The sequence below is a fragment of the Aulonocara stuartgranti genome (genome assembly GCF_965226115.1).
Source record: "Aulonocara stuartgranti genome assembly, chromosome: 2".
In the NCBI taxonomy this organism is placed as follows: domain Eukaryota; kingdom Metazoa; phylum Chordata; class Actinopteri; order Cichliformes; family Cichlidae; genus Aulonocara; species Aulonocara stuartgranti.
In genome coordinates, this window is record NC_138940.1 from 22,387,501 (window position 1) to 22,405,443 (window position 17,943).

At 44.7% G+C, this 17,943-nt stretch overlaps 1 protein-coding gene across 6 annotated transcripts in view; it reads left to right on the plus strand.

Annotated features, from left to right (window-relative positions):
* LOC309690848 (protein phosphatase 3 catalytic subunit alpha-like) overlaps nt 1-17,943 on the plus strand; it is a 48,390-nt gene that overhangs the window by 12,844 nt on the left and 17,603 nt on the right. Inside the window, exons 1-3 of one of the 6 annotated variants that reach the window (XM_082508239.1) lie at nt 246-855; nt 13,744-13,944; nt 17,143-17,267. In XM_082508239.1, coding sequence (XP_082364365.1) covers nt 813-855; nt 13,744-13,944; nt 17,143-17,267 — 369 coding nt within the window. In that variant the 5' untranslated portion in view covers nt 246-812. Of the gene's footprint in view, nt 1-245; nt 856-1,322; nt 1,531-11,056; nt 11,082-13,743; nt 13,945-16,967; nt 17,055-17,142; nt 17,268-17,943 lie in introns of those variants that run through there. The other 5 variants (XM_082508241.1, XM_082508240.1, XM_082508243.1 and 2 more) reach the window with 5 other exon arrangements.

Here is a 17,943-nt window from a genome sequence, read left to right on the forward strand (position 1 = left end):
ACATGTATGAACTGGATTGTCCTCCCATTCTGGCACACAGGTCAATAATCATAAATAATTACATGATATTTAGCCTTATTAAAACGCGATGCTAGAAGCTCACGCCAAACAGAGAACGCTATTACACGCACGCAAGCACGCACAAAATGCCCACTCCACAGTATTTGCTGTTCAGGGGGGAAAGCCCTGTAATCAGTCTCTCCACAGGATGGCAGTATGAGTCTGAGTGTGTACCCGCGCGTGTGTCTGCGTGTGTGTGTATGCGCTCCTGCGTGTGCGTGAATCTGCGTGGGAGTTCCTTCTTTCGCCATTCCGGGGTGTTGCCAGCTGCACGGCACCGCTTGCAGAGGCGTCCTGGAGAGGTAGAGCCTGCGCGTCTCTCCTCTCTCCAAGGCGTCTCTTCGGCCTCTTAACCTCCAGAGTCTACCCCCACCACCCCACCCCCCGACTCCACCAGCAGCAGCAGCACCACCACCACCACTGCTATACCAGCACCCCCTCACACACACCAACCCCCCTCCCGCCCCCTCTCAGAAAACAAATTCGGGATCCAAGCATGCCACAACAGCAGCTAGGTATCCGCCTATCCTCCCCCAAAGTCACCGCAGGCGCAGCAGCAGGCTTCCCCCGTCCTAGAGAGCACGGAGACTCCACCGAGTGATGCCACTACTGCAGCAAGAAAAGCACCCAGCAACCGCGCATACTGTCGACGCCTGCCGGAGGACCCGACACCACAATCTCGGCCCTTGACAGAAGAGAGAGCCCCCCCTTTCCCCAAACCCCTTCGGCTCTGTTCCCGTCCCGACTCCAGGATGTCCGACTGCAACGCAAGTCCCACCGACCGGGTGATCAAATGTAGGCATGTCAAACCCTGCACGGCCAGTGAGAGCTCCTCTGTGCCAATAATCTGCTGTAACTCATCGTTATTTTTTAGTTTGTTTTGTTTGTTTGTTTTTTTTAATTTAATTTTATTCTGTTTGCATCCCTGCCGTTGCACCACTGTCTCTTATTCGCACGTGTTTTGCTCATCATTTATTATGACTATCATTATGGTTCTTTTTCCATAGCACCTAATTATTACAATAAAAACAGCATATTTTGGCTGGCGTGTCAGCATGCATGTGCCTCTGAACCATTCAGGGGAGGGAGGTGGTGATGGAGGTGGGGGGGGGGAGTAAAGGGGGTGGGGGTATCCAGCACGGTACGCCATAATCAGGGTCTTCCCTCGTTATTCTATTAGAATTCACCCCCTCACCGTGGCATTACCCCCTTTCTAACTGAGGGGGGTGGAGAGGGGGGGGGGGGGGTGTCTCTTCCTCTATGTATAGCCAAAGCGTTTGCGCGACACCCCTGTGCTGCATGAGCTCCATACGCGTTCCACTCCTAGCGGTGGCTTCGCGTTACTGAATAATACCCCACAGAGGCACAGCCGGGAGAGTGATAAGAGGTAAAAGCAGGGAGGGAGATGAGCATCTTGTTCCAATGAAACATCAAGCGGTGTGACGATGACAGCGAAAGGCAGACATAAAGGTAAATAAATGTTGAGCGTACGACCCGCGATAGCCACCGTTCCGTGCTTCTGCTGTGGATGTGGGCATAGTGTCACGGGATGATGTTGCATGTATGCAACGGTGTAAGAAGAACGCGGGGGGTGAGGGGGGGTAGGATGCTGCTTGAAGGGGGCTCGCCATTCGGAAGGGGCTTTTTTCTTTTTCTTTTTTAGCTTTCTGTCATCGATGCTTGTGTGCTGCATATCTGACTGCACGTGATGCCTTCTCTGTGTTAGATGTGCCGAACTGTCCGTCCATATGTTGGCCTACATTATCTTCTATTTGTTTGTAAATCAAATCCGAGTCAAAATCAGATTATTGATTGGAACAGCAGGTAGGCGGACAACTTTGCCAGGCCGAGTGCGCACCGTCATCCCCCCTGTGAGTTTGGCGTACCGGCCGCTGATGTGTGTGCTTGTAACGTCTTGTAACGTTTAACCACCGGTGACCATGACATGGCTCGACCAGCTGTTGTAAACCCACGTTTTTATTAGTAGTATCGTTATTATCATTTTCAAACACGGCCCTGAGTGTCAGTGGGTGATTCTGCTAATCCCGTGCGTATCTTATTTCCACGTCTCCGTTAAGGTCTCCCTGGCTTCCCCCCACCTCCCTTCCACCCACCCATCCTCCTCTTGTTTCTCTTGAGTGTCAAATGAGAGACAAAATGGAGTTTATGGATGCCGAGCCGCGTATCCGACCCCCATCGCCCGATGAGTATGATGCACAACGCTCTAATGGTGTTGTTGCATCATTAGATTGTGGAATATTTGATGTGTTTTGAGTCTCTCCTTTTCCCCTTTTTTTGTTTGCTTTATGCGCGGGCGGCTATATGAGGAGGAGGGGGAGGCGAGGAGGGTCTCTTGCTTGGGTTGTGATCCGTGTGAGCTTGCACAGATTGTCGTGCTTATCGGGTCACAACGAGGCTGGGCATGGCAGCGATGCTTCCACGCACGCAGCCTGTCACATGCGACGATGCCCTCTCTGTCTCTCCCACTGGCTCCCCTTAATAAACTCGCAAGGTCTCTCTGCCGGAAGAAGAGGAGCTGACAGCTGGATGCGTCGCTCGGGCATGCCCCGGTATTCCGTGGTGCGTCGTGCTCAGAAGGGGTGGGGGGGGGGGGGGGGGGGGGGGTGAGAGCTCTTGCAGATTTTTGCACGTAGGAATTTAGGGCTGCGTGTGCATATGTCTGTGCTGCACCTCTGTGGAAAAACTACATGGATGCAGCTGTGCAGGGAAACCTGGATCCTCTCTGACTGCCGCATCCATCCATTAATCCCATCAGCCCTCACCCTCAAGTTACCAGCTCCCCTCCACATGTGCAGAAGCCACATATCATTTTATATTCGCAGCTCTGCTTTGCATGTGTGTTGTAATGCAGTTAGGTCAACTGAGCTCTTTTGCCAGCAGCGGAATTATCTACATCTTCGTGCATCATCCATCTCACAGACCAACACACACTCATATGCATCTTCTGTCATAAACACACCGATCCATCAGCAAGGTGAGAATGCTGTAGAGTCAACAAAGCCACAGCAAGGATGGGAGCGTCGTCAAAGAGTGGGCATTTCTGGCAGATGGACTGTGCCCGGTAGTTCCCCACATTATAGATTTTTAGCAATGTTCAGCAGAGAGCATTGCACAGACATGGAACCAAAGGACGGAGGCATAAAGAGAGGAATGGACAAAGAGGCAGAGAGTGTGGGGGCGAGGTGAGGAAGAGAGGGAATGAGAAAATGTGACAAGGCCACGGAGGAGGTGAAGTAGCTGGGGTGAGAGAGAAGGAGGCACAGAGGGACACACAGAGAGAGAAAGGAAGGAGTAGTATTTCACACTGTTGAGTAGCAGAGCATCATCCTAATGGACTTTGCACACTCTTTGATTACTTAACCAACCCAATGCCCTCTCTGTGCATTTGTATGTATGCGTGGGTGTGTCTGTCACAAAAGGCTTATATTTGAATTGCATGTAATGCACACTATTTGAAGACAACACATGTTGAGAGTTTTGCAGAAACCCCTCTGTATGTACAGTAGAGCCATGTTGATGCTATTATAGTTTCAGCAGCATAATTTAGAAACTGTTGTCTCCTCTAGTGGTCACTGGTGACACAGGACAGTCTTATACCCACGAGTCAGTAGCTAGCAATCTTAAATATTCAAAATTTGAACTTTCATCTGTAAGTAGACCACTGACTTAATGCTATCATCAAATACTGCACTGAAATCATAGCTGCTGGGTGACGGTACGGACAGTGAGCTCATTCTTTGTGATGCTGGCTGTATTCTGGGGGGAGTTGTGAGGCTACAGAATGAATTGGAGACCCTTTAAGATGCCTCAAATGTAAAAAAAAAAAAACACAAAACAAAAAACCTTTGCACAATAGGTTGGTACAATAGCTCAATAAAAATCGACAAGCTGGGCACCATTAAAGCACACAAGTGGTGCTAAAAAGCTTTCATGGGCACCAAGAGCAGATATATGTATAAAATGTGTAACAGTGTGTATTTTACCAAAGAAAGGGTTTAAAAAAGTGTAGCATGCTGCTAGGCTAACGCTTGGTTTAACAACACAAGAACAAAAAATAATGTACCTTTATGTGTAATGCTAAGTGCAGTGCTTCTGTTTTATTGATGCTTTTTTTATGGCAGAATTAATATAATTAGCCTGATGACTCATATTTATTATTGGTCAGCTAGTTTCAGGGCTCTGGTGTTGAGCGTGCTGGCTCACTTTCAGGGCTGACTGTGACACTTGTAGCTTAGAGCGCACCTGTTGAGAAAAATAGCCATTGGTGTTGTGGTTTGAACTGGAATCAGCAGCTAATGCTGTGAGAAAAAACAACATTAGTACCAAGTACCATGCAAACTTAAATGACCCTCATGTTTTCCCCCATTTCATCCAAACACCCCAAATATCTAGTCGTTGTGTGCTGAAAACAGCCCATCAGAACACAAATTAAAACACAAATACCCCTGAATGTGACTCTGCTGGGCTTTCGGTATCCTGCAGTCTGACAGCCCTTACTCATGGTGGATATTTTGGCTTGTCAAACACAGGGTGTGACTAATAAGATTAATCATGGCTATGTTTCATTTAAATGTCCCAGTGTCAGTGTCCTGGTAGCGTGCACTCTGCTGGCTCAGCTAAGTGAAACGGGGCCATCATTATTACAGATAGTTACAACTTTTCTCCTGAAGACAAGTTGAGGTGAATGATGTGAAAAGGTCTGCACCACTAGAGTAGTGACAGAAGAGAAAAATCAACACTTTCCTGTCACCGACCGTCCCAAGCGTACGTAATAACACTGCAAACTCAGTGGATGATACTGTTGTTGTGTCATTACATCTTTTTTAGCTCAGTTGTTACAGTTGTTACTTCCGCTCTGGGTCATGATTTACTCAGGATACTGTGCTAATATGCTAGGATGCATGCTGGCAGATCATACAGGGCAGGCCTTATTATTATTATCATTTTGCTGTCTAATATCTGGTCATATTTAAGGTAAAGAAAATATCATGTGCTGAACTGCATCCTCGCACTGGTTCAAAGTGCAAAGGTCAAATATGACTGTTATAGCTCATGACCTTTTGAACAAATCGCTACATTTTTGAAGAGTACTCGCCAAAGCTGAGTGATCCAATATGCTCACATGCATATATGCATTCATACATGCATAAACCACACACAAACACACTCAAACTCACTTGCACACACACCACATCACCTCTAGCAAGGTTTGGGGCAAAGTTGGCATATTTCCTTTTGGTGTAACATACAATCCCATTCCTCTATGTGAAATGTGCGTGTGTGTCTGTGTGTGTGTGTCGGATTGTGGCATCACTGTTGTGAGCCAGGGGTCCTACCTTGACAGGTCTGTGTTTGCCCTGTGGGGAGGGTGGCAGGGCAAAGGCTATTTATAGAGGAGGTACTCCAGAGAGAGAGAGGGAGAGAGGGATTGTCTAATGAGGACAGGCTGTTAGGGGATGGGCCGTTGTTTCAGTGTGTGTGTGTGTGTGTGTGTGTGTGTGTGTGTGTGTGTGTGTGTGTGTGTGTGTACACAGATGGTCCATCATGTGTGAACTGTGCATTAATTGAACAACTTCAAACGTATCTTTAGCTGTCCCCCCCCACCACCTCCACCACCTTCAAAGACCCACGAATCCATGTTTCCTGATCTGGGTCAAAGATGGTAGAAACACACACGCACGCACGCACGCACACACATGTGAACAGATGCATCTCTCTCATACACCCCAATTTTTTCACTCCCTCTCTCTCTTTGCTGCTCTCATTCTTTAACCCCCCCCCCGGTTTCTTACACCTTCATTTATTCATGTACAGACAGTAGACAGTAGGATTGAAACAATCCTGGGAGCTGTGTGTGTGTGTGTGTGCGATCACTTTAGATGAGGTCCTGGAGAGGGCAACACATCTAACATACAAACACGCACATATACAGGCGTGCAATCAGCTGTGTTTGATGTCACTGGATGAGCATCAGACGGTTACAGTCTGGGGAGGCTCAGCATTGCACAGTAATGAGTTCATTCATAGCCTGCACGTAACACGTATATGCTGCTCTAATTATTGTGGATACAGCATTTTCACCTTGTCTTCGTATTAACTGGCTGCTTCCAAAAACAATTTGCTTCTCGCCTCGGTGATCTGACGCCCGGCCGATTAGGAGGCACGAGTTTGTTTTGTTTTATACCTCTTTAGTCATATTTTACAACATTTGGAGGAAAGACACAAACGAGGACAGATGGATCATGGGTGCCTTCTACCGTCATTTCTGCAATCTGTCTGTTCTCGCTTGCTGTCACTTCCTGCATCCTGCACCAGCCTGTCTGATCATGAATGGTGTCCCTGTGTTATTAAAACTGATGAAATAGTTCCCCGTAATTGACTTTAGCCATTAGGGACGATGCACACAAAACAATAGGATTCCGATCAGATTCTGCTCCAGTTAGGCTATTAGGCCAGCCCAAACAAATCTAGGAGATTTGGTTGACAGCTATGTCATAGATTTTTCTCTCAGGCTCCCCCTCAGTGCTCTGCAATGGGGAGATTTTTGGCTGAGCTGGCAGCTCTGGCGCCTAATAAATTCCACACCGGGGAGTTCAGCTGTGGAGAGTGGGCCAGAAGACGAAAACAGTACAAAGTGCATGAGGAAAAAAAGACGGAAAAGCTTTCACCTATTTGCTCATCTCGCGCCGTTCGGTCCGTCTCACCTCACACGCACGCTATGCATCACGCGAAGTGGACAGTTTTGGATGAATAACTTTTTCTTTTTTCACTCCACTCCAGAAAGTGGAGTTCACTGTATTTGTCATCTGTACTCAGACAGGGGACAGCTCAGACTGTACTTTCTGGAAGGAAAGTTCCCTCCCAAGGTTGAAACACTTGGCAGCATCACAAAGTGTTAAAATGCCTTAGAGCAGCATTTGGGAGAAATACTGCCAGCCGCCACTTCACTGAGGAAGTGTGGCCGCTGTGGTCTGAGCTCATGCGGACGTTAGAGACACACCATCTTTACTATGCCGATATCTGTGTGTGAGACGCTATTTTACTCAGTATTTCGTTGATGTATTCCTAATGACAACACACATTACATTAATATTAATGGGCCGGTTGTACCCAGCTGCCTGATATTTAACAGCAGGGCTTTTCCAAAGATGTTCGGAAGCCAAACTATTTAGACCTTCACACTGCTGAGAACTGAGAAAAATAGGAAATCATTAAAAGCATCCTACTTCATAGTTTGTTAGAGTGTGCCAGATTAGAGGCGCCAGGGGTAGCACATTTCTGTAATCAACATTTGTCTGTAGTCGTCTTAAATTCTGATATTAATCAAGCAGTTATCTTACTTGTGTTACATAATTTACTCAAGTCTTCCAGAAAAACGCGGGATATAAAAACAGTCATCTGACCTCAGGTGTCCTCCTTATAAGTATAAAGGCTTGCGCTGATGTTTGGGCATACATGGGCTTCATGTCATACTGCCACGATGCATTTATGTGCCAGTGCATGACAGGTGATGTTACCGTGAAAGGTTCATGATTAACTGATTAAGTACAGTTTTTTTGACACTGCACAGTATCCATTAGCAATTGACTAGGACGTCCTCAGTTTTAGTATTAAAGTTAAGACATATGCTTCGATTCTACATCCTGAAATGATTGATTTAGCCTAGCTTATTGTTTATCCCAGTCAATGTGATGCCATCAGAGTGCTTTGTAAGAGCTACTCTTATTGATAACGCTTTCCTTCTTTCTGTATATTACAGTATTCATCCATCCTATTTTATGTAAACAGCTTTAGCATTGTGCAAAGATTTTAGTCACTTTAGATGTGCAGACTCTTAAAGCCTCTCAGCCACACAGGCCTACAGACCAGTTGGGAAGCCCCTGGCAACCTGTGGTCACGAGGAAAAAACGTGTGTTCCCTGATCGGTTAGTGATTGTTGCTGACTGCTGCTAGGTGAACTCAGTTGTAAAGAGGGTGTTGCACCAAAAACCTCCTTGTTGTTGCTTTGTTTGCTAGCAGGTTGGCACGGTTTAGTTAGCTTATTATGATCTCCATTAACTACAGCAGTGCTGCAGCTATTCTTCCTGGGGTTCATCCAAGCAACACACTCTGACAGTGCATTACAAGAACTTACACAGAGTCTGTGTCTGCATGGAAAACACAGACTTGTCTGCAAACACTCACCATTTATTTTCTGAGTTGTAGTGAAACTGGAAAAAGGTGAATGGCAACCTATTTGCGTTGCACTAGTCAAAGTTGGTGAGTAGTCAGCAAGTATTTGCTTACTAGTCGGCGTCTTTCGTGCAAACTATGGGTGACAGCAGCAGTCTACTAGAGCCCAAGGCAATCACATGGAGGTTTCTGGTGCTCCACCATGTACTTCTTTGTAATCAATTTCATTTACCACTAACAACTCGCTAACCAGTTGCAGAATACACACTTCCCTAGTGACTAGTGGTTACCAGTCTCTAGGCTTGCATGAATGGAGATTTAACAATTGGTTTCATCGTGACTGCCCGCAACCTCCAGCAACCATTCACAAGTGATTGGGGAATACGACCAGTGGCTGCCAGATGGCTCTTTGCCATTGTTTCTCTGGCTGAGGCCTTCATCTTCACACCAAACAGTCTCACAACAGTTCAAGAAATAGTCATGAAGTGCAGTTATTTGTACTCTTGGAGACAAATTTTCTCTCTTTTGTGTACAAGCACAGAAGCAGTTCCTGCGACACATGGTGGGGAGGTTAGTGAACTACTAAATTTTATCTGTTGATTTGTCTCTATGGAAACACAGTAAAGCGCTTTTAAATTTATAGAGCAGTTGGAGGGTTGGTGGAAGCAAGTCACGTGCCACTCACACAAGAGACTGCGTTTCCAGTCCCATATGGAACTGATGACTTTCAAACTTTTATCCTCAAGTTGTGTTTAAATTCGCTGGCTGCCATTGCTTTCAGTTACTGTTTAGGTTGGCACCAGGGTCAGAAAAAGGATCATGTTTGGGGTAAAATATAAAGATTTTCAATTTTTTTTTAACTTCAAGAAATGCAATAGCAACAAAGGTGAGCTGACTGTAAATCAAAGTAAGCACAGTTTCTTTCCATTTACACGTTTGACTATTTAAAGTTTTGCCATGACATCGGAACCATAACACACAGTCAGAGCTGAAGGCATGAATTCTTTTATTTTAAATTGGTATTTGTGTTCGTCCATTGTACCTGAGGTAGTTTAAAGCTAATTTGCGTCTGCATTCCCTTGGCAGGTTACAAAAATGTTGCATAATAATAACTTGGTATGAAAGACCAAGTAAAACCATGAGGTCAGCATTTTAACAATAAATGCTAACACAAGCATTGTTGACTAAATTTAGCCAAAATTAATTTAAGAGTTTCCTGGGCTTTGTGGCTGAGGTGCTTGTCTTCAGAAAAAAGACGGTAAATCGCTGCTCCTCGTGGTCTCTGGTGAGAGTAGATAGGCCAGTTGCAATACACCACTTGAAATTATTCTGCGTATTGAACCTTCAGCACAAGATGTGACACAGAAATTTGTGGTCTTTTCTTGTCATCGCCATCAAATGACACATAATGAGCCTTTGTTAGGAACAAAAACATAATTTTCTCACACAGACTTGGAAAAATAATTTCCACCCCCGAAGTCCCTCCGGCAGGTAGCACAGTCAGCGTCATGTATGTGAGGGTCAAGCAGGGTTACAGAACATTCAGTTTAGCCGTTAATATTTAATTCGATGTCCTTCGGGATGAAATGGTTAATAATGAAAAGCTCAGCTGACAATGGACTAACTTGGAATTTAACTCAACCCTGAACTCCACTGGGCTTCAACATTTTTTGTTTTGCTTCCTGTATATTAAGAGTTCAAACTTTGAGTACCTAAAAAAATAATGCTCAAAATCTACTATGGGCTTTATATAAAAGATGGATGTAGATATTTTTGAGCCCAGAGTTTAGCACTATGGCCCCTTAGAGTGGCCAAGCTGTAACCAATTCCTCTCTGAAGTCAAACATTTTAAAATGGGACTGTTACTTTTTGTGTAAAATCTGTAGATTATGTACTACTAACAACATGAACATTATTCATCTTTGCATCCCAGCATATATTTTACCGTTGAATAGCCCTCGGGTGGCGGTCCTTTTTCAACGTCTACTCATGGTTGAAAGTTAGTTCCATACCGAAAGTGGGAATGGCGCTGGTTCCAGGAGCTTCTTGAACATTGCCTGGATGCCAAGAGGCAGCAAGTGTTGAAGAATATTTGTTTTACCATCTCTTTATTGTTCAAAATGCACAAAATGTTCTCCGTAGAAAGGATGAAGAAAAAAAAAAGACACCTGTACAGTGACCTCAGGCTTTCAGGCCATTTCTTGTCCTGCTGAGCTATACATCTTCATCCTTGAATAGTAAAATCTCTGAGTCTGATGCTGACATCAGAGATAGGGAGGTGAAGTCACCCACAATTTTGATCTAAATGGCCAGAATTTGCTTAAAAGTACTGTTTACATTTTTTAAAAAGGCACTGGTAATAGTAGTGTGAGCACATGCAGAAGATGTGTGGCTTTCTGTTTACCATTTACATACCATATTAGACGTCACTGACAAATGCATTTAATTGCCCTAAATGCATTAACCTGATTGTTATTCAGCCTTTGTAAAAGATCATGTGACTCGACCTCTATTCTCCTGGAAACAGCGTCATCGTTTGCACTTCAATGTTTGCCCAGTTTTTTGTCTTGTAGCGTGGGAGATGATGTCAGGGTTTCATCCGTGTTTGGTGGGATGTGACAACAACTAGTGTTAGCATTTAGCATGAAGCACCTCAGAGCTACTAGCATAGCATAAAATTCTAATGAAATAAAAGGGAAAAATGGTAGATGGACTGTTTCGTATGTACCGTTTTTCTACTCGACTTGACAGCTCAAATCACACTTTTTTCTATGTTTACTTTCTGTCAAACATTCAGACTCCCACAAATACATCGGCAGCAACTTGGGGTTAGTATCTTGCTCAAGGATACACTGGCATGCTCCCTCCCAACCTGTTCTCACTTGATCCACTTTCTTTGTTCAATAAGATCCAGTATAGACTCGTATAAGACGTATGCAAATGCATGAGCCAGACCTATAGGATGATCTGATGGTCGGACTCATGCAATGGTGTAATATACTGTATATTATGAGTGTACAGTAAGTCTTAAATGCATTTCCTCTGCCTTAATGTTCTCCTCCAGGCTTGCAAATTCATATGCATACTGCAGAAAGCTTTCCATTGTTACAAGCAGAAAATTGCTCTGAGACAGAAAAGCTGTACGGGCATGTTTCTCAGATTTGTATCAGAATCACTTTATTAAATCCAAACAAGGTCTCTTCGTAATTTACATCTGTCTGTCTTTAACCTCTGCACGTGCGCTCAGAGCTATAAGATTGGACTCAAATCTCCTAGCATTCCTCTTGAACTGTACACTCATCAAACGGTTTGCCATTGCCTGTGCCGAACCTCTTCTCGCCTCTATTCCCCAACTACCAAGTATAGTTTTCCCAAGTATAGTTCCTTTCCCAAGCTGTGTGTCTCTGCTGCTCTCTTCACTCTCTCCTACCTGCCCTACTTTCACACTGCTCTCACAATTTACGAGTTTCACACTCCGTCCCTCTCACTTCTACCCTCCTCTCCCTCCTCAGGCTCTCTCGCTGTTACACACATGCACACTTGAGGCCTCAGTTTTACCTTCAACCAGAAATATACATCCACAAATTGAGTTCATGTGTGTGCTTGAGTTTTAAAAGAGTACCGCAGCCCTTCTAACACTGTGCTGGCAGCTTTTTGTAATGACATGTTCCAGCCCGAGTACATTTTGTAGCACAGCTCAGAACAGTGCGGTGCTATATGCCGGTACAGGACGGTACACTGAAGGAGGAGGTTTATCCACATACTGCCTGAGCCCTGTTGTTTCCTTTTATAAATAAATATAATGTCACACAAATACCAGCATGCATGAGTAATTCCTTTTTGGGCTTATGTTCTCTGACAGCCTGGGGTGCACAAGGCTTTTAAAATATTAATCGCTCCTAACTTGTAATGCAAAAATGGTTTTAACATGTAAGAACCGCTGTTCTCAATCGATGGAAAGCAGACCCTTCAGCTTGGCAGCCTGAAGTGTCCTGGGATGTCTCAGCATGCTCTCCTGTGTTGTGTTCAATCTTAAGGTGTGTAAAAGTGTCATGGGGATGCAGTAGCAGTTATCTAGCAGCAGCCTGAGGTGACTTTAGATATTCTGGAACATCTAAATATGAATCAGGTAGATCTTTGTGTGTGCCGGGAGGGTTAACGTATTCAGGGTGTGTTGAGTTTTCGGCGGAACAAAAATCTCAACGTCACCTCTTTCTCCATGTTGATTAACAGCCACAAATGCAGGCTTTGTCAGCAACTGTTCGTGCGTTAACAGACATATTTTGACTAAAGTCACATTGTAATATATTTTATTGCAACGGCTCATTTAGCATTGGCTAAATGACGCCGATGTCTCAGCAATGACTACATTAAACCCTGCTGACTGGCTCCGTGTTTTTGCTGAGCTGCTTATACTGTGAAGAAAGAATGAAAACGCGCGGTCACATTAAAATGTAACGACAGACATCAGCGTGGAACCTCGCGGAGGAGACTGTGGCCTGTTAGAGCAGAAAGAAGAGAGCGAAGGAGCAAGAGGGAGAGGCGAGCGAAAACAGAAAAAAACAGAGAAGGGACAAGAGGAGAGAGTGCAAAACAGAGACAAAGTGACAGTGTGTGTGTGTGTGTGTGTGTGTGTGTGTGTGTGTGTGTGTGTGTGCGTGCGCATTCAGAGCCAGGCCTAGTTTTTAGCGTGTGATCTAGGCCATTATCTGTGTTAGCACTGGTGGGGCTCAAACAGGCTCTGTGGATCCTTCATAACAATACCTTTTATGAGCTTGTGTGTGTGTGAGTGTGTGTGCACTGCCACTTATACACACTTGTGCAGTCGTGCATGTTAATGCCAGTGTGACATACATGATGTACAGATGCTCCTGCACCTCTGCCGGGTGCAGGAGCGTGCCACATAGTTTCTGCCTGTTTGCTAACAACAGGGCGTGTGTGCGCTTTTGTCAAGCGTGTCTTCATATATGTGTGCGTGTGTGTGTGCGCACGCCTTCTCACGTGCAGCTGTGTACTCTTGCTGTATCACCCTCATCGTCAGTCAACCCCCCTCTCCATTGGCACCCTGGGGGCCTTCATTATGTAAGAAAGACATTGCTGCAGAACAGAGGCAGCAGCCCTGATAACTGTGGCAGCCCCTACTTCAGTACAACCCGCTTAGGCCTCCATAACACACACACACACACACACACACACACACACACACACACACACACACACACACACACACACACACACACACATGTACATACGCGCACACTGCAAGCCTGCAGCAGAGGTGTGATCAGGATAATGGTGAGGATTGGGGCTTCTGACAACTGTGGGCAAGCTTGTTGAAGTGTACAGGAAATATCAATAAATCATTTTCTGCATTGTAATACACAATCTCCTCTTTCCGGCTTCTTTCTCCCTCTCCCTGCATAATTTAACTCCCTTCCTTCCATCTCATCCCCCGCACTTTCTCCATCATCTCCACATTTCCATCTCCAGCGGTCCCCTTCCCCCTGGCCCATCGGCTGACCATGAAGGAGGTGTTTGACGCGGAGGGCCGGCCGCGAGTGGACCTGCTCAAAGCTCACCTCACAAAGGAAGGCCGTCTCGAGGAAGCCGTGGCCCTGCGCATCATCGATGAGGGCGCCGCCATCCTGCGCCAGGAGCGCACTATGTTGGATATTGAGGCGCCAGTCACGGGTAAGGAAGGGATTCAACGCACCAATTAGGAGATGGTAGAAAACAGTTGGAAAGCTAACGCGCTTTCTTGCAAGAGTTAGCCGCGCAAAGCGGTTTCCCCGCACAGGGAAGCTGATCAGGTCTCCAACTTTATATGAGACTTCGTGAGTATTGCAAAGTCTCTCTAGAAGAAAGTGTCTGCACTGGGCAGCCATGTTGAAAGACCTATGGAAAAGAAATCATTGCATTTTTTAAACAGCTCTTTCCCCCTGAAAGTTATACTCATTGCTGTTGCAGGAGTCCCAGGGTTATCTTATAATGTCTCTTGACAGCACTAAACGTGTTCCTTATATTTTGCTTTTTAAATTTATTTTACTGGAGTAGACCCCAACTGCCACTCCCACATCTTAACTTTTATTTATATGTTGGGAAAACTGCATTCAACTAAGATAAAGTCCATCACATGATTGATGAAGAACCTGTAAATTTCAGACCACCAATCAAGTTAGTTACATCTCCCACACTGTCTTCCACGATATACTCTTTGGCCTATATTTATTTTGTTGGGCTCTGATCTTTCGTGTTACTCTGTAAAATAACCTGAAATGCACTGTTACATAATTACCAGTTAACAATATAAACCTTAAGCTACAGTCCCACACGCCTACACAAATCCCCAACCTATTGAGGAAACACATATGATCTTTTTTTTCTGTTTGTGCATTAACATAAAGCTTAAACACAAAGCAAAGATGAAAACCAGCACAAAGAGAATTTAAAGCGATTCCGAATCCTGATCGCTCATCCCAGCTTGTTACCTGCTGAAGTTCAGGCTCTGGGTCAGCATACACTCAGCTTTATCATAACTCTGGGTTCTTGGATAGTTTTGTGTTAGCATGCTATCTCTAGAAAGAGCAGTATATGTAGACTGGCACACGAACATGTGACATTACTGCATTACTGAAAATTAAATGTAGCTCGAATTGAAAGGTGTAGCGTCTTTATACCATGGCTATGGTAGGTAACCCTACTCACTGTGGCCTCCAGACTATCATAAGCCAAAAAAGGTGTTCTTTACTATCGTTCACCTGTTTTAAATTGCAAAATGTCTACGTTTTATTTATTAAAAGCATCTGCAAGTCACCCATTGAGCAAAGCGACATCAAAATTAAAAAAAGGCTACTTGTTTGTTAAAATGCAGGCATGAGTGACAAGCAGAATAGATCAGACATTTCACAGTGAGGAGACAGATAGCAGCAGTCTCACGGAGAGGCAGAGAAATAGAGCTGTGGAGCAAAAAGGCATAAAGATCAGTAATTATGTATTAATCAGAATCCATTCATTGATTCATTAATCTGCCATATGTATCTGCCACCCTTTTAATATGAACTGTTGTTCGGTCGCACTTCACTGAGAGACCCAATTGGCGCAACAGCTCGCTCTGGCTTGGGTAATAGCTGCATGTATTCCCCTCCCAGGGAAATGGTAAGAACTGAGTAGGATGCGGAGGAGAAGCCGGGGATCGAAATCGAGGGAGAGCAAAATAGAAAGAAAGTTTCTGAGACAATGACAGAGATGACAGACAAGCGGCCAGGCAGACGCAGACACTGGCAACCTATTGACTCTGCCTGGCTCGTGTACCTATGTGTCTGTGCTTCTGCGTGCTGCATTTATGCAAATGCGAGCGGTGTGATAATTCTGTGTGGGCTTGTTGTGCCCACGCAGTGTGGGAACATCGCTCAGCTTTCACAGGTACAGATCCCCAGGGACAAGGACAGATAGATGGGCAGATGGAGAGACAGTCAATCATAAGCAGCTTAGTGCAGAGGTTCTCTAACCTGTTTGTTCCCAACGAGCAACATATTGATCCCGCTTTCCTGGTTCCACTTCACCAGAGTCTGACTCAGAAACACACAAAAATTTCCTGAGAGTGTGCCGTGATTGGAAATGACTGTTACATTTCAGATACAAACTACAGCAAAATAGACTCACGTAGAAAGAGCTTTCACCAAAAATGCAATATAAAGGGGATACAAAGAATACTTCAGCACTTTGATGCCGTCTCAAAGTATGAGCTCTAAGACAGACAGACAGCTAGATGGCTAAAATCTGAACTGACAGGCTTTTAGGATGTCACACGAAGGCTTCTGGGAGAATACCGAGACAGCTCAGAGGAGGCAGGCAGGTACGGCTCAATTTCACTCATGACATTTCTCATTCCCAATTCCCAGTTCAAATTAAAGCAAATGCTTATAAGTAGTCACAAAAACAGACATTAACATGGCAAGCAGATGGAGAGACAGGCAGACGAAGGCGGTCAGACAGATGCAAAATGGCCATCGTAAAATGGCTGCAGAGGGGAACTATGACATCAACTAAAAGTGAAAGGAGAGACCAGACAGATGGCGAGGGAGGCGGATGGTAAGATGTATGCTGGCAGATCGTACGGGCAGACAGACCTGAAGTCGTTCAAAATGTGAAGTCTTCAGCATGTGCAGCCTGATTTACTCCTGGAAGCAACTTGTAACAATTCAAAAGAGAAAGCTCACAAAAGCTTGCATACAATAAGATGATGCAAAGGTCAATCAAGAAAGCCAGATACAAACAAATCGGATTTACCCTGAACGTGATTGCACGTCGTCATGAATACATAAAATCCAGCATCGGGTGCGAAATTATAAGCTAATCCTCGCTATCTTGGTTAGTAAGGTGTGTTTAACTGATGTAAAAAAAACTGAACACAGAATTCTCAAGTCTGTTAATACAAATAACTCACAGTAACATATTCTAGATTTGCTAGCCTATGATCCACTGGTGGGTGTATCCCACCTCCCCCTTATCGTAGCCCACTCCCCATGACCCGGAGTTGGATATGCAGTTAAGAAAATAGATCAAAAACTGGACAGATGCCCCAAAAAGCACAAAACTTCCAGCTCTGATTTCTGGTCTTTTTCAGGTAGTTTTTAAACAGACCTTGAAATGATCGAGTAGAATCTTTAAGGAGCTTTTAAAACACATTTTTGCTGTTTTTTCTATCCAAACAGATGAGTGGTGTTTCTAGATCAGCAGCCAGGACAGATATACCTCTGCAGATGCAAATCAGGCCATATGGAGCCACTGAAGCAAAGACGGTCCCATATTTTTGAGCTGAATTTGTTATGTGGGAGCTGAAAACTGCGGTGTTTATAATCCTGACACTGTTGTGTGCTGTTTCCACAGTGTGCGGAGATATCCACGGCCAGTTCTTCGACCTGATGAAGTTATTTGAAGTGGGAGGCTCTCCTGCGAACACGCGCTACCTCTTCCTAGGGGACTATGTGGACAGGGGGTACTTCAGTATTGAGGTGAGGAAGGATTGGGCACACTGTGTATACGTCTTATTTATAGTGCTGTGCATTCAGTTGGGAAAAAAACAACTATCCTTGTTGCTATGTATGCCAGATTAGTGTATGTGGTGTACATTGTATTGAAGTCTATTATGCACATTCCAGGGGCAAGGTGTATTTTGGTATTCAGTATTGCAGATGTACAAAAAGTACTTGAGATTAGCAGTGACACGATGCACTATATGTGTCTGACAAATGCACATATAAAGATGCAATTTAGAATTCGTGACCAGGGGGTCCTTGTTACTGAGATCAACTTTCATTCACTATGTGTTTCTACAGGACAGGCAACAATTTAAGGACAGCAAACGCTAACCAGAGTGTAGTTTGCTTCTTACTGTAAATATGCATGAAAGTTGGATGGAAACAGCACGGTATTCCAAGAGCTGTTTGAATATTTGATTCTTCAAAATGGATGAGGGCATCATAAAGAAATGTGTGATTACGTTATCCAGCAGAAATGTGGTACAGATGAGCAGACTGACTTGAATCCACAATATACAAGCGCGTGAATGTCTCAGCCTGTCAAGTCACCGTGGCATATGGGATATGTCGCTGACACGGAGTGAGTTTGGAGCAGAGGGAGCGATATTTAGGCCACCTTCCTAACACATCTGAAGGGCACATAAGGAGG